At 52.0% G+C, this 20,437-nt stretch overlaps 1 protein-coding gene across 1 annotated transcript in view; it reads right to left on the reverse strand.

Annotated features, from left to right (window-relative positions):
• PKP1 (plakophilin 1) overlaps positions 1-15,401 on the reverse strand; it is a 39,614-nt gene extending 24,213 nt beyond the window's left edge. The window contains exons 1-3 of the mRNA XM_010724042.3: positions 15,011-15,401; positions 8,645-8,745; positions 359-783 (exon numbers count right to left, since the gene is read on the reverse strand). Coding sequence (XP_010722344.1) covers positions 359-783; positions 8,645-8,745; positions 15,011-15,212 — 728 coding nt within the window. The 5' untranslated portion in view covers positions 15,213-15,401. The remainder of the gene's footprint in view (positions 1-358; positions 784-8,644; positions 8,746-15,010) is intronic.
• Between the last annotated feature and the right edge of the window lie 5,036 nt (positions 15,402-20,437).

A 20,437-nucleotide genomic window follows, 5' to 3' on the forward strand; every position in this document is an offset into this window, starting at 1 on the left:
GACTGCACAGCAGCCGTTTTTGCTCTTCACGTCCCCACCCTCATCTTGCAAAGGAGCTGACAGCTAAAACCACTGCAGAGGCACCAGGCAGCATCTTGCCCAATATCGCATAGCAGAGACATTTGCACTAAACCAGCCACATTGGTCTCCCTCCATAGTCCATAAAGAGAAATAAGCCCTTTGAGCATGACTCATCTGACCCACTTTAGATGCCACTGCAGGATGCGATTAAGCACACCGCGCACTTGTCAACAGATCTCCAGTGGCTATTAAGCAGCTCAGGTGACAAACTCAGACGGACAAACCTCCAAAGCAACATCAGCATTTACCCAGATCCGTCCCACTGCAGCAGACTTACTTGGAGCCAGACTGAGCCTGTCCATAAACCGCATCCTGCTTGCAGCTCATCACAGGCTGGGCATAGACCACATCGGGCTTGTTGCTGGAGGGGCAGGAGAGGGCCCGTGCAGGCATTTTTTTACTTGTCCTGGTAGTTCCTTGCTGGGTGCTACAGCTGCTGTAGATGCTCTGGCGGTTCAAGGTTGTCTTGTGCTCTGCCCGACCCCCGACCTGACTCTTCCTCAGCGTGCCCCGCGGTGGTTCGCAGTAGAGGTCGGGCTCGCTCCGGCTGCTCTTGATGTTCTGCACAAAGCAGTAGTCGCTGCCGGCCCTGTTGGGGCTGCAGACTGCCTTGCTGTAGTGCTTGCTGCCCCAGCCCTCCATCTGGCTGTAGGAGCTGTAGCGCCGGTTCTCAGCATCCCGCTTCAGGGTCCCGTTGTACAGCTGGGCAACAAGAAAACGGGAGACAGCACAAATTAGGAAAGGTTGAGTTGGAGGTCAACGTTTCCGAGTCCACTCACGCATGGGTATTACAGTGTTACATTCCTGTACCTCTTAGGTATTTCTGTGACCTGATCTCCTAGTCACAGAATCATAGAGTCATAGAACTACTGAATCATAGAACCACTAAATATCCCAAGTTGGAAGGGGATCCATAAGGATCATCTAATCCAACCAGTCATCAAACCATAAAGTCATGGAATCATGGAATGGCTTGGGCTGGAAGAGACCTTAAAGTCTTTGTGTCCTGCATGAGGAAGGAAGACCAGACCCAAACTCTTTGCAAAGAACCACTCAACCCAAAGCAAACCCACGCAGCACCTGAGCTGATTTAAAGCACAGACCCCATGAGGGGTCTGCATCCTGCATACCTCAATTTCATCACAAGTCATGACGTGCTGTGGGCCAAGTGCAGTACAAGCATCAAAATATATGGCAGCACAGCCTACCAGCAGCCCTTACAAAGATTCCAAACCCTCTCCTGAAATCTGGGGATGCAGTGATCAGGATTTGGTAACCAAGTGCTTGGAGTCAGAAGTGAAAGCTCCAGCACAACCCTATCATACAGCAAATGCCTTGATCCCAACACATGGGGTCCAACCCAGCTTGGAAGAACAGGAGGCAAAGAACTTCCTCCTTGTGAGAGATTACATCATTTTTCATCACAGAAAATGTTGAACCATTCCGACCTTCCTGCACTGCCCATACTTATTTTTAATTTCCTTATGGTATTTTGTTCCCTTCTGCCTGCAAGTTCCTTAGGAGGGGAGTAATGGAAATGAGAAAATGGAAAGATGGAATTCATGAATCTCATCATGCCAAGAATCTTATTTGTGACAAGGTGTGTTCCCCTCAGCATTCTGGTGATCAGCACTCCAAGAAATAGAGTAAACAGGAATAAAAGGAACTGATGGATTTGGTGCCAGAGACCTTCTCATCCCAAAGGCCTGCCTCATCCCCCTTGAGTTCACTCAAGGAAGTTAATGGCACTTGGTGTGGAAAGCCAATGGTTCAATGGTCCACAGCTGTGCCTATCTGGAAAAAAAACACCAAACCAAACCAATATTTTCTAACATAGAAACACCATGCAAAAGAGAACTTGGTCTCCTGCGCAGCATCACCCCAAATCCCGCTGCTCTGCCCCAATTCATCCCAGCTCTGAACACGCTCAGCATCATTTCTCTCTCCAACCCTCAGCAGAATTGTCATTATGCTAATTAATTAAGCCAAATAATTCTATTAAGAAACTGATCTTCAGGAATGCAGTGAATCCTCTCTGCTGCATCCTGGAGAGCTGCACAGGTAACGGCTGGAAGCATTCAGAACGGGTTAGGAGGCAGAAGAAGAAACCCTTTCATCCAGTTACACTGGACCCACTTTGCTCTGCCACTTGAGCACAAAGCAGAAGGACTTGAGATACTTTCACTCTGCAGGTTTACATCTAAACAGGAAAACTGCTGGAAGGGGAGAAAATTCTCTTTGCATTTACTCCAGAGGACACAGAAAAAACCTGTTAGTGCTGCAACATGGCAGATAGCAGGCTGGGTGCACCCTACAGTGATCCCAGGGGTTTGGAAGAAGAATTTGCATGCGATAAGAAGAGTGAGGATGAGGCACATGGCTGAGCACAGCGAGCCTTGGGGCTCCCCTGGCAGTGGGGCAGCCCCATGGAAACGATCAGGGTGGCCGTGCAGGCACCCAGGTCCACTTTGGCAATGAGTGACCTTTCAGTAAGAATCTAACCCACCACAAATGAGGACATCTTTCTAATGGTGACACCATCCTCATTCTGTTCCATTTTTCCAGCTGCTCTCTGATGGAACACAGGAGTTGCACTCAATGGTCCTTATGGGTCCCGTCCAACTTGGGATATTCTGTGGAACTCTCAGGACAATGACATGGGACATGGCCAATGCAGGACAGTGTGGGGTGGCCCTCGGGGAACCCACTGGCAGGGCTTGCTGCCGGCAGGCTGGAGCAGCAGCTTTTGGACATGAGCCCTGTCACATTACTTTATGAGTCACTATAAGCCAGGATTATTTTAGAGGACTATCAGAAGCTTGGCACAGCCACAGAGCCCCTGGGCATTTACCAAAGCCAATTCAGCTAACCGTGGAAGTGCCAGCTCGTCATTTATCTAAAGCTATTGTTTGCTTCCCAGTGTGCTCGGATGGGCCCCCCGCCAGCAGAGCAGGCGAGGGAAGGTGTGAGCACGTCCATGTTTATAGGTGGGAATCATCCCTTCTGTATTTCCTGCTGCGTTTCAGAGCAGAGCAGAACATTGTTCTCCTTCCTGCCAGCCCTGGGAAGGGCGCAGCAAAGTGGCCGCCTGTTTGGAAAGTCTTCTTTCTGCAACGCAGGGAGCCCTGAGCAGCAAGTCAGTGCAGGTCCTGGCAGGGCGGGGAGGCCTTTTGCAAACTCATGGGAAAATAGTTCCCGTGTGATGTGAAGCTCATTACCAAAGTCAGCGCATGACTTTTATTGCTGATGCTACCAGATGCTTGGCTGAGCCCATTTTAATCTCTTTCAAGTGGCACGGACCTAATTGGTATCTTAGAGTTCCTCTTTACAGCAGGAGACTGATCCAAAGCCTCCAGATCGATGAGGAGCCTCCTGCCAGCTCCAGCAGATTTTGGAGCTGCTTGCCAAAAAGTCCCTACAAACCCACAGCTGACCCCATCGCTTCTTGATCTCTGTTCCTTAGGAGCAGAGCCATGTCCCCATGGAAGATGGTCACCAACAAAAGCCAGAGACCTTCACCTCAAAGCAAAGGCTGCAGTGGAACAGAGCTCCTCATGTTATCTTTGTTGGACACAGCAATCAGGGAGATAGGGAGCAGAGCAAAGCAGGAGGGAGGCATTGCTGTCTGGAGAGGAGACGTCACTTCTGAAGGTGAAGGTGATGCCATCACACAGATGTGGTTGGAAGAGCTGCTTGGCAGCCACCTCCAAACTTCTGCTATGTGTGCAGGGTGAGCTCTCCCTATGCAGAATGGCATTAGTGAAAGGAGATCATCACTCTCGCCTTCAAACCCCCTCAGCCACCCAGATTTCCTGACACCCCACATCCCATTAGTGGCGGGCATGTGGGTCAGCTCCACATCTCACACCCAGTGGGAAGAAGCAGTGCAGAAGGGCAGGAATTCCCCCATACAGGGCTGGAGGCGGCACACAGTGATCCCATCTACCCTGCAGGAGTTGGAAACCACCTCAGAAGAGCAGGGACTGTCACCACGTCTTCTCCCTGGTTCTCTGCAGGGATATGGGATGCTCACATGCAGTGTCCCAGATGTGAGCATGCTCTTCTAAAGGAGCCTGTGTGTTTGAGGCCAAGCCTTGGGAGCTACTCATTCATATTAAAACTAGGAGGGGAGGAAAGGGAGCAAAGATGAGCACTGATAGCACACAGGTGCTCTTATCAGGCCTGGGCACTAAGTGTCTCCCCTCACTGCCAGCAGCAAAGACCTGCCTCAAAATTAGCAAATGTGTGTGGAGCACTGGGACTAAATTACCTGACCTCTTAAGGAACAATAACTGCAACATACAGCACTCCTACCAGCCAGCTGAATAGATATCTTCAACTTCTTATCCCAACCAGAAAAAAAGGTGCTGGAGAGGAAGTCAAAATGGCTTTCTGGGGCTCTTCTTTTTCCTCCAAAATCCCTGTTTGAGGAGCACAGAGGAGGGCTTGCCCAGCACAGCACTGAGCTCAGATCTCAGCTCTCCTTCCTTCCCAGATAACTGGGTGTTTCTGACTCCTGCATCTGAGGACGCGATCAGTTCATTACCCAGCTCTAATTCTTTCCCTTGCAATTTGTTTGTTTCTAGAGCTGCAGACAGAGAGAAGTAAAGGACTCCGAATAAACACGTCAGGAGCAGGGCTTCTCCCAGGCTGCAGGGCAAAGCACAGGCAATGCAACATGACCGCGTCCCACCCTGAATGATGGGTGGGGAAAGATCCTGATGCTCCTTGCGAAATGCTTTCACTGCTGCCTGCTATGCGCTCCATTGCAGGGAGAAAAATTGCAAAACCAGCAAATATATTGTTAATCCATTTCTGAAACGCTCTTCCCCACCTCTCCTGAATGCTGCCTTTTCATCTGGTTCTTTATGCAGCTCAGCTTTCGCTCCCGATGGTTCAGATAGCTCCTCCAAAGCACAAAGCCTCTTGCAAAACCTCTCAGGGAAAGCAGGGTCTGACTAAGCAGTGATGTGCAGTGCAGTGGCACGATCTTGGCCCCACCTTGTGCTTTTCCATGGAGTTCCCCTCTTCAGACTCTGGCTAAACACCTCCAAAACTGCACCTGCACTTGGGTAGACAGCACACTTGCTGCAATTCACGGTCCACCAGACTGTGACAGCAGCTTTGAGCCCAGTGCTGAACAGATCCCATTTTTGGGGTCCTCAGGCAGTGCTGTGGCCTTAAACCACCATGCCCTGGCACAGATCCTGCACTGGTGGCTTTGGGAGCAGGTGGCCACTCACAACTTGTGTTGTCAGCATGGTGATGAAGGTCTCCAAAGGTCTGGTGAGCTCAACTGCACCTGGCCCACAGTTACCACAAAATATCACCCAACACATTGGTCTGCAGCCACTGGTGTGCCCACTCTGCATCCCACCATGGCCACTGGGCAAAATGAGGCTGCCAGGGAGGTGGAGGAGTCCACATCCCCAGAAGTGCTCAAGGAACACGGAGATGTGGCACCAAGGGATGTGGTCTGTGGGCATGGTGGGGTGGACTTGGGGATCTCAGAGGTCCTTCCCAACCTCCACGACCCTACAAAAATGGGACTGAGGACTTCATCCCTGAAGGCTGAGCCAATCCCTGACATGCAAGACAAAGAAACTGTGCAGCATGTGCTGGGTCCAGCTCTGTTACCCAGACTGTTATATCGCAGTGCTGTGCTCCTGTGGTGCCACCAACAAGGCACTCCACCATAAGAATAATCAGAAAACAACCTCTAACTGTGGGCAAATCAAAGGTTTTACCCATAGCTCTTTACCAATCCAGAGAGCTGCCACCAGCTTTAGGAAGCTCTTCCCTTCAGGTCTGTCATTTCTTTTGCTCTAGTACAGGAACACCAGCAGCTCATAAGGGAAGAAAACTCAGAAGCAAAAGCTTGAGATTCCCAGCAAGATAAAAAACCAGACAAAAGCAGTAAGTTGGGAATAATAGTGTTTAAGAGCTGTGGGTGAGACAGGGTAGATGACATATCTCCTTGCTATGTCATTTACAGTCACCATCTGAAGCAATGCACTGATAAAAGCAGTGTCTAAGCTGCAGCTCTTTGAAGCAGCAGCACGGACACAGTGCCTGTTACACTTCTCAAATTCCAGAAGTATTAAGAGTAATTTCCCTGACTGCTGTACCAGGTTGCTTCCCTGAAATGCCTGAATTTGCCCATGCATCTCAAACGTCTTTAGGGCTTCTCAGAAGCATTCTCAGCACTAGGAAGGAAATGCAACTTTGTCTTCAGAAATAGATTTACTTTATCTTCTATCCCTGATGATCCAGGAATTACAGATAGAAAATACTTACAAAAATGCTGAGAACCTGCCTGATTTCAAGTAAGTCCGAAGTTCATATGAAGTCAACCTAAGATCACACTCCCAGCCTCCAGCTTATGATACACCTCTGGAAGAAGCAAAACAGAGGTTCCCCAGTGTGACTGGGGAGCACGGTGTCTGCTAAGCGCGTTAAGCAGATTTAGGCTGGAGGTTATATGTTCCCATGTGCCAATGGCACTCGGGATTCATGGCCCCAACTGCAGTCCTGTTAGGTGGCTGCTCCGACCATGGAAGGAGATGCATCCAGAGGGCTGAATCATCCTGACCTGACAGATCTCCAAGATAGAGCAGATGAATCACTGCCGTACCTCTCTCTGTTGGCTCTGGGAGGAGTCTAGACAACTTGTTAAGACAAAATGGCTGATTTTCAGATAGACCAAATTTTGTAAGAGTAATTTTACTGTGAAACTTTCACAAGTCCCAGTCCTTTTTTTCCAGTTCCTTTTTTCAGCCCGTATCCTGAAGACCTTCACCAAGAACTTCAAGAACACAATGCTGCTGAGACCCACGTTTCTGCCAGACCATCAGTGCAGAAGAGCCCTTCAGAGAGAAGCCTGAGCTGCATAAGTCTGTGGTGAACCAGAAGTGACCGAAGTGCTCTGTGGTGTTTATTGGAGGCTCCAATCTGTGTAACGACCACATCAGCTATCTGCCAGCCCAGCAGTACCAGTGCTGGACCCAAAGCCCTATCGATGCTCTTCTTGTAGGAGCCACAACAGACAAACAGCAATAAATCATTTAAACATTACAAATAATTGATTCTGAAGTTCCACCTCTGGCTTGGTACGTCCCTCAGCTGCACATTGCTGAGGGCTCAGACAATTCCCTGGGAAGGGATATTGACCACAGGGGGTCCGTGCCTACCCCAGGGATGCTCTGCTCTTATCCACCACGGACACTCGGCCTCACGCCAGTGAGAGATCACTGTCTGAGATTTAAACAGCTCAGCAAAAGACTTTGAAACAGCTGACGTTGAGCCTGACAGACAGTGTAAATACAAATTTCAAAGGCGTGCCAGTGCTCCCAGTCCTTCCCACTGAGCACGCATTGGCACCAAACCCAGTGAGTGACATTATCACTGCCTTAAAGCAAACAAGTGCACCACAGCCATTAAAACAGATGACAGACAAACCTTTGTGAAGCTTAGGAATGCTGATGCTGTAAACAGGCAGAGGATCTGGCAACGAGCAGGAAACACTGCAGCCCTCTGTCTCTGTGCTTGAAGCCAACACAAGCACCTTTCCTGGTTCAAACCTTTGATGGTTGTCAGGGAGCTGCTTTACAGCCCCACAGTTGTTGAAAGGAGCCCTTTATTTTTCCTGTATTCAAATGCCAGATCTGGGTATTGCACCTCTTTACTTTACAGCTGATGAACACCAGGGATGAGCAGAATACAGAGCTTGGGTGGGGGGCAACACCAGCACATGCAGCCCCAGGAGACATGAGTGGCTTCCCAGTGAACTGAGTGCCACCAAGGGTGGCACCAGGACCTCTATAGGACACATAACTTCTGATTACACAGACAAGTACAGTCTTACACCTGCATTTTCTGACAATCTGTAATTTAACACGTTCTCTGGGAGAAGCAAAGCACCTCCTTTCCAGTTTCAAAGAACACCTTAAAGACATCTGCACCTTGGCACTGGCTGCCCAGGGAGGTGGTGGGGTCACCATCCCTGAGGGATGTGGTCAGTGAGCACAGTGGGGTCAGATTTGGGGATCTCAGAGGTCTCCTCCAACCCTATGATAGACTGTAGGAACAGCAACACAGTTATGATGCAGACTCCCTGATATCCCCAGTCAGCTGCACTGATTTTGTTCAATTAAGTTTCTGTGCACAGAAATAGAAATTGCACCTTGGATGCACTCCAGGATCTTAATCCGAGACCTCTTAACTGAGATGTGAGTCTGAACCCAAGGCCTTCAGACAGCTACAGATTGTGTAGCTACATTGTGTGCTGTTGGGATATTAATCCCTGAGGCCAAACTAAAACTCATCCACAGTAAAATCCCCAGCCACATACAACATCAACATCAGGACCTTGTTGCTATTTGCTTCAATCTACGGACCCTCTCCCTCTGCATTGAAATCCGTGCTGGAATAGCCATAGCCATGCATGGCCTCTCTCAGAGAAGCTTCTGCAGTGCACGGCCTTCCCACCCTACACTGCTGGAGGATGCTTTCTGTGCAGGTTACCTCAAGAGGATGCCACAGCTCCCAGATAAAAGCATCTTACCGGATATCCCCAGCTGCTGTTTCCCATTTGGGTTTTGGTGTAATAACTGCCCCGGGACGTCCCGTAGCCATAACCATCAGCTACACAGTCGTACATGGAACCTGTAAATGGAAAAAGCACTGTCAGTAGGAGCAGGAAGCAGCAGACCATCCCAGTCTTTTCCTTGCAGTGAATTTAGATCCTTTCAACTTATCACTGAAGAATAATGGAGTTAGAAAACCCGTAAGAAGCACAAGATAGAAAGTCAGTAAGTTGAGCCCTTGCCTTGCAGGCAACCCAAAGATGTTTGTTCCAGAAAAGCTCCTAGAAACTCCAATCACAGATTGCAAGTGGCACCTGAAGACCTTCAGCAGAAAAGACCAAGTGCCGTAAGATCTGTCGTGGACAAGAAGAGCAGAGTGGGTCAAGATCTCAGGTCTTACATGAGAGGGATGGGGTGCTGTTCTGGAATCACGGAATGGTTTGAGTTGGAAGGGGCACTGAAAAAGCCCTCTGGTCCCACTCCCTGTAGCGCACAGGGACACCCACAGCTCCATCAGTGCTCACAGCCCCATCCAGCCTGACCTTGGTATCCCCAGGGACAGGGCAGCCATCACTGCCTTTAATCTCCATCCCCTCTCTTTAACAAATCACACCATTTATAGTGTGTCTTCACAGAGGTGTGTTAGACTCCATCATTACAAACACAGGCTATGATCAGCACTAGAAGAAATTCATCCTCTTCCTAAGCTGCAATTCCCTTACATAATGCAATGGAAAACGCAACAACAGCAGAGCAGCAAGGTTCTACGCTGCAGCAAGTAAGAATCTGCTCAACTGCAACAGCCACAAACACAGAAACAAAGGAAAGCAGCTGCTTACCTTCAGAAGGCCTCAAACATACAGGAAACTCCAACAAAACACCCTTGCCTCCCCTGCCAACCTTTAAATGAGGTCTTGGAAGAGGTGAAGCCAAAGTCCATCCCTTCTGGTCATTCAGGTACATTGCATGCACCTGAGCTCCCCTGGTTGGCCCTGCCTTCCCACCAGGTGCTCCATCACTGCATCAAGTTGTGACTTAGCATTGCCACTACACCTGGACACCCTTCAGATGGTCCAAAAGAGTTCAAAGTCATTTGAATTTCATTTTCAAAACTGCTCAATAATTGTGGCATCCCAAGTCCCGTTACGAGGAAGTGCAAACCCTACACTCCAATTATCTTCCAGGGAAAGCTCTGAATATCTAACAAGCTACAGAATCAGGACTTACCTGTCTCAAGTTATGCACCTAGACTGGTGGGTAATGTCAGAAATATCCTAATCTCTCTGATTGTTTGATAAGACTCATCTCTTGGATAAACTGGATAAGCCCTACCACAAAGGCCCTGAAGCCACTCAGGTCTCCTACAGCCACCGACCCGTGGAACGTATCTCATTTATTGCTGTGCCTGAGGCATCCAGAACCTGTTATGTTGATTTGGTACGTGGCTAAAAATTCTTGCATTTTCTCAGGAAGATTGTCCCCATAGACGCAGTAATGAGATTTACTTTCTGTCGTCAACACGATGGGAGCAGCACCACATGGATGGCAGCATCTGAAGAACCTCAAGGAATGCAGGGTAGGCAACAGCAGAGCAGTTGCACAGACATATCCTTGTGCAGAAAATGACAGGATCTCATTTTTAACCACATTTATAGACAGTAGAGCATTCATAGAGCATTGCTCCAAGATGCCCATTATTATCTCTCCAGCCCCAATTGCTTCCTATATACTAAGTTGCACGGGACTTCCCAATAAGGATGAAGAAGATGGCCACCAACGTGCAAAGGGAGGTAAATGCACTGACTGGGTACCACCCCATGACATCCCACCAAATGCTGGAGGAATGCAGGGTTGGGCTTTGGCAGAAGGTGGGCAAGGCTTAGAATGGGAAATCTGGGCCAGGTGACTCAGCGGGGGACAAGGCTGACAATGGGAATTCCGAGTGCAATCCCATAACAGTTTCCTGGGATTCTGTTCTTACAGTCCTTCTCCCAGTCTGTGCAAACATAATGTATCTGCAGGCTGGAATTTCCGGACACTGTTTGTGAGTCAACAGCTTCCTTAAATGGAAGAAAGCGTTTCTGGGTGTGACTCATGGGTTAATCTGACCAATCCTCCCCGAGACGGCGCTGCTCTTCCCAGCATCCATTCCTGCTATGCACAGCAATGGAGACTTGGGGGATGAGCAAGGAGACACCACAAGTAGTCCAGTTTTGGCACTTGTAGTTTTAAGACATTGCAGAGAATCATAGAGGATCGTAGAATCATTAAGGCTGGAGAGGAGGTCTAAGTTCATCAAGCCCAACCGTCAACCCATCAAAGCCATGCCCACTAAACCACGTCCCTTATGCCACATCTACATGGCAATGTACATCTATATTCCTGAACCCCTCCAGGGATGGTGACCCCACCACCACCCTGAGCATCCTGTGTCAGTGCATTACCACTGTTTTACAGAAGAAATGTCTTCCATTCCTCAACCTGACCCTCCCCTGGCATCACCTCCCATCCTATCACTGTCGCCTGGAGCAAAGGCCAACTTCTCTGCAACCTCCTCTCAAGAGCTGCAGGGAGTGATGAGGTCTCCCCTGAGCCTCCTCCAGAATGAACCACCCCAGTTCCCTGTCCCTATAAGACCCCATTGTGCTGCAGACCCATCACTGCCCTTCTCTGGATACTCTCCAGGCCCTCAAAGTCCTGCTGGTAGTGAGAAGCCCAAAGTTGCTGAAGAGTTGCCTTCACCTCCAAGAACTTGTATACAAGAGCTTGTAAATATATAATTATAAAAACCCCAAACGTTCAAAGCTGCCTTGCTGGTTTGAGAAGGCACTTCCCTGCCACTGCAGCACTGTGATTTGTTGCTTGGTCTGAAGGCCAGGTAGAACCCAGTGATTTTATGGTGGAGGTGGCTTTGCTTTGTCCTGCAAGTTTACACAGCTCTCTGCCTGATTCTTCCTGAGGGGCAGCTGGAATGTGTGCAAGCTGCCTGAGGGGAGAGAAGGAATATTCCTCAGCTTAACTGCCTCAAGGAGAACGACCGTATGAGGTGCTCACCGGTCCTGCGACTTTGGGATAAAAACAAACAGTCTCCAGAGAAAACTGGTCAATCTAAAACCTCCATTAAATCAGGGGGAGAGCTCATGGGCGTAAAAACTAACCGCAGCAGCTAGGGAATGCAAGAGGTTGCCCAGAGAGCTGTGGGTGCCCCAACCCTAGAGGTGCCCAAGGACATGGATGGGGTCTGGGGTAGCCTGAGCTGGTGAGCAGCCAACCCATGGCAGGGGTGGGGCTGGGGGGGCTGCAAGGACCCTTCCAAGCCAACCATTCCATGGTTCTATGCCTTGAAGAGCTTAAATGCTGTGAGCACCACTACATGCCAGCTGTGCCCTCCTCTCTGTCATCAGTCATCTATCAGTGATCATTGCAGAGCAAAGTAAGACCTTGCTACAACGCGCTGTGCCTGAGCTTTGGGACCCTCTTGATGAGTTATGTGCATTCTTCAAAGGCAACTTTATACCCTTTTAAAGCTAAAAGACTGACGGTGAGGAGAAGAATTATGTCAGAAGAGCCATTTGTTGAGCACAACAGAAGACTTCAGCCGGACGCATGAAGCTAACAGGGAGCTTTGTGGCAATGGAGGCATATTAATAAACATTAATCAGTGGCAGGGAAAGGCAAGACAAGAACCCGTCACTGGTAGTGCAGGCTAGACAGGTTCAATAATAAACCATGCACAGCTTTAAGACAATGAGGATGATTAAACATAGGAAAAAAGTAGTAAGAAAAGAAGGCTTGTGGGAAGCACAAAGCATGATGCCTCCTAGGAGAGAAGTGTTGGAGGAACCCCAGAAGCTGAGATTCGTGCAGGAGTGACCAGATGGCGTTTTTGCCTTCTGGCCTATGAGCTGAGGGGTTGGATTTTTTGTTTTGCTCAATAATCGGAAAGGTTCGTGGCAGAGCTTTCACTGAATCATCTCACAGCGGGGGAAGGTGACAGAAAACTTCCCAACACTTCATGGTCACAAACACCTCTTGATGCACATCAACATAATGACCCCAATTAGGTTGAGATGGCCAGGAGGACTCAGTTCAGCTTTGCCCTTTTCCCCTGCTGTGACACCACCTTCATTTTCCCATGGAAATTTGCTCCATTCCCAGACACAGAACAGAAGCCCAGCTCACACCAGTTTGGGTCACGTTGCCCTGCTGGGGCTGTGCCCATGCCCCGTGGTTGTGCATGCAGGGGGTGACATCAGGACCTTCAGACAACGGCCACAACTCTTTGTTCTCCAGTCAGCCAATAGATTTTAGGTAGACACCGGTAGCAGGATATTAAGAGAACATCTGCTCCACAGAAACACCAACTGTGGTTTGCAACACCTCCCATCCCTGCTGCATGAAGTGGGATTCATGCCTGCGCTCCCCACCCTACAGGCAGAGGTGCGTGCATTCCTGAAGCAGCAGAAGGCTCTGCTCTGCTCTCCTGCTCAAACCACGTCTCAAAATGCAGTGACCTGGGTTGATACCCAAACAGAGACATGCAGGGAACTGCATGCAGAAGGAACAGCACTCAAAGGTTTATCAGGATGTTTTGCTAATCCCCCATCTTATGCGGGAAGCATCTCTAAGAATCAGATGTGGATGCATGTAGCTGATGCTGGAGGAGCATTTGGACACGATGAGCAGAGCTGCTAACAGATCCCAATGGCTCCTTGCACCTCTTTGTAAGAAACATTAACTCTTCTCCCTAGGTCTGCTCAGTTGGCCTCAGAACCAGCAGCAGCAAAAGCCAACATGGTTCAATGCTGTGCTCTGAAAGCTCAGCCCGACCTTCTCAGGCTCCAAAAGAAAGAATAGAAATAAATGGGAACTCCTTGTCCTTCTGGGAGCCCCTCTGGCACTGCAGCTTCCAGGTTGAGCCACCTGTGGGGCACCAGGAGGACACCTGAACCTGCCGTGGGAATGGAGGCAGCTGCTGGGAGTGGGATGTGACTCAGCTTCCCTGGGACGCAGACACCAGAGTGGAACATTTCCACGCAATTCCCATTCCCAGACGTTCCCAAAAGTGTCTGGAGGATGGGTTTAGGTTAAGCTTGTTGAGTAAAGATAGGCAGCTTGGGAATTTGCTTTGCTTTATTTCTTTCCCAGAGTTTTCACCCGGGCTCCTCTCAGAGCAGAACAATCCCCCTCTGCCTCTTGGCCTTCCTCACATGGAAGCAGCAGCAGGAGATGTCCTGCAGAGCTTCCCCATCCCCTCTATCGCTGCAAGCACAATGCATGCATCCAGGAGGGCTCCTATGGGAACACTGCCTTGGCAAACCATTCTCTTAGCAAACCAGCCCCAAATACGTCCGCAGTGTGGCACCTCCCCAGTGCTGGGTTCTGCCTCCTGATCCTCCTGCTGCCAACTTGTCATCGCCAGCTCACCTGGATTTTCTGCAAACACATCCCCACGTTCTGGGAGAGCTGGAGGACTCAGCTCCAGCTGCCCCTGTACCCCAAGGCCCCAGGCTTTGCTCTTCCCATTGCCCCAGCTGGAGCAGTGAGCTCGCCGCAGCTGCTGCTGAAAGCAGCTCTAAGTCAGGGGAGATTTGTGTTGTGGCTGCTGTGCCCTCCTGACTTTGCAGCTCTTGACTGATGAAAGTTGGGCTGCCCTCCAAATTAGCTTTCTCCTGATGTGAGAATGGTGAAGAAAATCCTTTGCCAAGCTTTGAGACACAGAGAAAGTTGTTCCTGTAGGAAACCTGGTTCCAGGACAAGCCCTGTGCACAGAGGTGGAGCAGCTGCGTGGTGTCTGCACCCTGCCCTGCCCATCTCAGAACAGAGGGGGCTGCAGAGCATCCCCACTGCACTGCTGCCAGCCTTCAAACGGGAACATACGGGAGCTCTGGAGGCACATCCCAAGCTCAGGTCTGTGTCCTGTGTGCAGGCATTGCTGTGATGCTGGGAGCTCTGGCTGCACACAGGAGGGGGGAAGCTGCAGGACAGGATGCTTGCAGAGGAGCTGTAAGCAGAGCTGTAGGCGGCTGCTCCAGCTTTGAAGCTGGGGAGAACAAGGATAGGAGCAGTGTACCAACACGTCCCACAGCCATGGGGACACGGAGCAGTTCAGCCCCACTGTGCTGTGGCACTGCATCCGTCTGCACACCGCAGATCTTCCATCCCGTGCAAGAGACCCCGGCATCTCCCAGCAGGGAGTGCCCTGCCAGTACTGGGTTCTACCCCTACCAGTAGGGGTATCCCACGAGGGACACGAACCGCTCTGTCCCCTATAAACCAAACCCCACAGAAGCTCACAGCAGAAGCAGCCACAGCAGCTGCCCTGACCCCAGAAGGGATGGTACCTCTGTTGGAGTGCCCCACGCTCGATGACACCGACGACTTCTGCTTCTGCCGCTTCACCGTCATCATCACTTGCTCCTGGACCCGCTGTTTTCCCGTGCCCTTCGTTTTCAGCTTGTGATCCGAGGGCAGGGCCAGCGTGGAGCTGGCCTGGTCTTGGAAGCACTCATATGCCAACGCCGTTTTCAGCGGAGAGTGAAGCATGGCTGCAAACCACGGAGGACGGGGAGCTGCTCTGCACCTGACCACGCACACCACGCAATGCCACAGCGACCGCGTCTCTTTTTGGGGTTAATCTCCTGAACCCCTCCTTGCCATACGTCCCCAAGCCCAGCGTGTCTCAGGGCTCCTTCTCCCAGCTCTGCTCCCTGCCGTGTGAGCAGGCACACCCTCTGCCAGACTGGATATACAGCCCTGCCTGCACACACCCACGCGCTCCCCGCCGCCGCCGCCGCTCGCAGCCCTGCAGGGCACACAGCTCTGCTGCCCTCACCCCCAGCTCTGCCCCCCGGGGTGGGGGGAGTCCTGGAGGAAAAGGGGGTGAGGGTGGGAGAGGGGTGGGTGCTGCTGGGTGGGTGTGGGGTGGTGGGCTGGAGGGTCTCCCACACTGCTTGTTTAATCCCCTTGGTGTAAGTTGGGTGGAAATGGTGCCCCAGTGCTGAGGGCGTGGGGATGGCCGTGCTGGGAGGCAGCACTGTGGGTCAGGGGAGCAGTGCTGCATGCCATGCCCTGTTCTGATGGGGGATCTGGGTGATGCTCCCAACTTTGTCTGTCTGTCCACCTCTTCATCCTCTACCTGCACAGCTGCAAACCCAGCCCAGCCTCCAGAGCCCAGGATCTGCACTGCACCTAATGGGGGTTTTGTGGACCCCCGCAGCTGGCTGATGTTCTGGGGATGAGACCCCTTCCCAACAGGGATCACGCCCGTGGCAGTGACTGCGTTACAGCCTGGCTTTCCCCCATGGATGAGTCAGGACAGCCCCCAGGCAAAGCACTGGGGCCATCTGTGCAAGTGGCTCAGGGTAGCGTGGAGGAAGTGAGGACTTTTTGTGAGAAGAATACAAAAGGACACAGCAAGATGAGAAGTCACACATTGAGTTTTGGCTCTGAGAGGTTTCTCATTGCTGTGGAGTCCTATGCAGAGAATCAAACCCCTTAAAGTTAGTGAGATTTCAGGTCACAGCAGTGCTGACAGTGCTGACACTGCCCAGCCATGGGCGGTGATAGATGAGGGAGGCCAAGGGGAGGACATGTTGGGCTGAGGCTTCTTGGGACCCCTTGGCACAGGACAGGGGCAGGAGGAGCAGATTCCTGTGCACTGCCATGGAGAGTTTTCTCACTAGAAAAAACCCCAACAGTCATCAGCACCCACAGGCCTGGTGCTGTCAGCTCACTGATGCTGGATCCCTCATTGAGACTCAGAACAAGAGCACCTGGAGTTGAATCATTGCTGGTTCTCCTTCCCCAGGGTCCCAACACCTCACCCAAGGGACGAGCTCTCTCACAAGACCACATGCCCAAGCCAACACAAGACAGACTTTCTGCTGTGTCCACTGTGCTCCCACTCCAGATAAGGAACAGCAAAGCAATAGCTGAGTGTTGTCGCTTTCCTGCGCCCTACTTCTTTCTCCTGAAAGCTTCTTATCGATGCCAAGCGATGCTCTCGCAAATCAATGACAGGCTGTCAGCATCAGGTGGCTTCTGCACAACAAAGTGTCCAGCTCTTGCAAACCTGTAATGTCATTTCCCCCTCGGCGAGGAGCAGCCCTCACCCCATCCCTGCACGGGAGAGCAGAGCAGTTACCGCATCCCATCATTTGCTGGCGGATAATAGAAATGCTGCTCCGGCATCTGCCCTGTTTCATAACCCTCCCGAACTGCTGAGCTGGGCTGCAGGGCCGGGGCAGGCATGGGGAGCTTACAGAGGCTTTCAAGAAACAATGGTTTCTTCAGGGTGAGTTTGCATTGTTTAGCCCAAGGGAGGGAATCTCCCAGGATTCTGCAAGAGATCCCAAACCCGACTCTGAAAGAGCAAAAGGTACTTAAATAAAGGAGTTTGCTGCGCCTCTGTGCTGCTTCTGCTCTTAATCACGGGCCGGGGATGCTTACTTAGCAGGGCACGGTGAGTGTCATCCCAGCAAACCCAGTGCAGCAGAGCTTAGCAGAGCAAGCGCCTGGAGCGCATTCCCTGTCTGCCTCCCTGTCTGGAGCTCGCAGGCACTGCGGCGGTACGGGGAGGCCGAGAAGGAACAAAACCCGAGCCGGGTACGGGGAGCGACGGGCAGAACGTTGGAGAGATCAACCCCAAAACAGGCAGATGGGGAGCGGGGGGGGGGACGCGGCCCTTCAGCGCTGCGTGCGCGCACCCCGAGCACCGCATGGCGATGCCGTGAATCACCGCTCCGCGCCCCACACCTCACAGGGACACACCTTTGTGCATCTGGCCGCTTCAAAGCATTTTTGTGCGAGTGCCTGGGATTCCTGCCAGCTGGCTGATCGCAATCAAAGGGCTCGCTGGCCCAATGCTGCTCCCAGAGCGGTGCGGGGCTTTCTGTTCAAACTTGTCAGGCGCTCCTGAGCTGAAGGTTCCTACAGATGGCTGCAAAATCCGCCGGGGGAACGCAGCCATCCCCGCTGCTGTGCCATCGCAGCTCCTCGCCTTGCTGCTGCCCGGCGATGCTCAGCGGAGGGACGGACTGAGCAGAGCCGGGGATGCGGTGCATTTCCCAGCAAAATGCCGTATTCTGAGCCGTGACTCAGCTGAGACTTCCCCGAGCCCGGCGAGGTTCCTCCCGGAGGAAAACCTGCTCTCCTCGTGCTCAAAGCCTCAGTTTCGCTCGGCCCCTTGTGGAAGGTTCTCCCCTCCTGGGGCATCAGAAGGTGCTCCACGCACACGTGGCACCGCGCTGTTTTCTGGGCAGTGGATGAGATGGTGACAGTGCCCTTAGCAAAGCTGGTAGACCTCTCAGCATGGATGGGAGCTTACGGGATAAAGGGTAGGAAAAGCCCTCCATAAAAAGGCAGGACAGCTCACAGAGAGCAGTGCTGAACGCTGAAAGCTTTGTGCAATGAAGATAAAGCAGCTGGGAACAAAATCAATGCTTGGTTCAGGTGTGTTGTAACAGACGGATGGAGTAATTAACACAGAGGAGCCGACCCTCAGCCCAAAGCAGCACCAGCTCAGCTGTGTTGCTCCAAACTTTACCCAGCTGAGCTCTGGTGGAGCTCCCACTGCTTCTCTGCTTCACTGCTTTTGTGGTGAATTGTTTTGCCCTAACAGGAATTAACCTTGGCAGATTCAGTTCCCTCTGTCTGTGTCATCCTACACGAGGGGGCTGCACAGAGCTGTGGGGTCCCTCTCAGCTCCCCTTCCCATGGTGAACCAACACGGCTCTCCCAGACCTCTCCCATCCTTCCCTTCTGCATCCTGGGCTCCACTCCCAGCCCCCGCTGCCAGCTGTATCTCCATGGGCCCAGGCTCCTGGGTTGCTGCTTTTGCTGCTGTTCATGGCATGTGGCATAGACAATTCACACAGGGGGACACGCAGAGCAGGATGTCTGTGAGCTGGAGGCCACTCCTGATGCTCTGCAGAAACTGCAGGTGCTCTCACTCATCGCTATCGAAGCTGAGGATATTCCTTGTTCCTTCTGCCCCTCCCTAACCTGGCCTTCCTCTACCAAATCATCCCATCCCAGCTCTCACCTCTGATGAGCAACAATCTCACAATTCTGACCATGCCTTGGTCAGCGAGCATCGAGCTGTTGGGGCAGGGCAGACGCCAAGGAGGCGTCTGGGAGGGGATGATGATGATGATGGTGATGATGATGCTGGAGACGGAAGAAGCTTTGAGCTCCCCTCGAGGATCAGGCTGTCAGGTTGCTGCGTCCACCCAGCTTTCATCTCCCTGTGTCCCCACCTCACCCAAGGAGCCTCCACCAAACTGGTTGAGGTGCTGCCCATCTCCTGCTGCCTCTCTCCCATTCGCTCTGCCAGGCAATGCGCAGCTCAGGGTGAAGGAGAGGCACAGGGAGGGAAATGCTTCACACTGTAGCGTAACATCTGGGACCCTTCTTGCAAAACTCATTGTTGTTCTGCAGCCCAAACAAAAAGCATGGGACAGTGTTTGGGTGTGTCTGGGGTGTGGAACTGGGAAGAGCCCAGACTGCCATGAAGCCAACCCCTGAGACAGCATAGGAGTGTGTTCCAGAGGCTCTGTGGGGTGCACGAGTGTAGCCTGGATGGTGCCCTATAAAAGCAGTCAGTTCAGGTCCTGCCATATGCACCTGCTGCCCCCAGGAGTGGCTGGAGGGAGGGCTGGGGCACCATGTCTGGAGGTGACGCTGCCAGAATTCACAGAAGCATCGAATGGTTGGGTTGGAAGAGACCTTAAAGTCCCTCAGTGCCAATCCCTGCCATGAGCTCCATGCCCCCATCAGCTCGGACTGCCCAGGGCTCTGCACAGCTTGGCACCCATAGCTTCTCTGGGAAGCTTGTGCCACAAAGAATTTCCTTCTAGCATCAAATCTAAATCTGCCCTCTTTCAGTTTAAAACCATCTCCCCATTTCCTACCCCTGCTTATAAGCTCCCTTCGGGTTCTGGAAAGCCACAGTGAGGTCTCCCCAGAACCTTCCCTTCTCCAGGCTGAACAAGCCCAGCTCCCTCAGCCTTTCTTCACAGGAGAGGTGCTCAGCCCCAGAAATGCAGTGCAGCCAACAGCTGGGAGTGCCTCTGCAGCTGGAGAGCCTGGCAGGGAGGCCGACAGCCATCTCACCCAGGCAGATCCCCGCACTCCTCACCTCCCCGTGCTCACAGCGACCTGCCCCAGCTCAGAAATGCTGCAGGGAAGGGAGAGTTTGTTCCCACCGGGGAAGGAACAAAGATGACAGGGCCAAATTTAGGCAGGGAAGCGTGCGCGTCGATGGTGCGAGGATGCGCTCGATTCCACGCGGTTGTGAAATCCTTTGCGTTTCTGGTGGGGGAGGAAACCTGGCAGGACAGCTTATGTAATGATTTAGCAACAGGTCCCAGCGTCACCCAGCTCTTTGAAGTGGGGGTGGGCCCGGGGTGCGACGGGGAGCGGAGGAGGGCGGTGAGCACTGCCCAGGGGTTGTGCATGGCCACGTGTCCATGGCACAGAGGGCACCGATGCTGGGATGGGGCACGGGGACACGGCATGGGGAAGGGATGCAGAGAGAGCTCAGACACCACGGGATGTTATTTACATCCATGGAGTGGGGTGGGAGGAGATCTGCGTGGCAATAACCCTGAAGGATGAGGTGGATGGCCCAGAAGCTCAACCCTATATCTAAATAAATCCTGAAACCCGTTAAATAAAAACTGCTGTGAATGAGCAGCAAGCAGAAGATGTGTGTGAGCTGTGCTGCTACGTTATTATTTAAAGAGACTGCTTTTCTTAATAGTGAAACC

This window comes from Meleagris gallopavo, chromosome 28 (assembly GCF_000146605.3).
Source record: "Meleagris gallopavo isolate NT-WF06-2002-E0010 breed Aviagen turkey brand Nicholas breeding stock chromosome 28, Turkey_5.1, whole genome shotgun sequence".
In the NCBI taxonomy this organism is placed as follows: domain Eukaryota; kingdom Metazoa; phylum Chordata; class Aves; order Galliformes; family Phasianidae; genus Meleagris; species Meleagris gallopavo.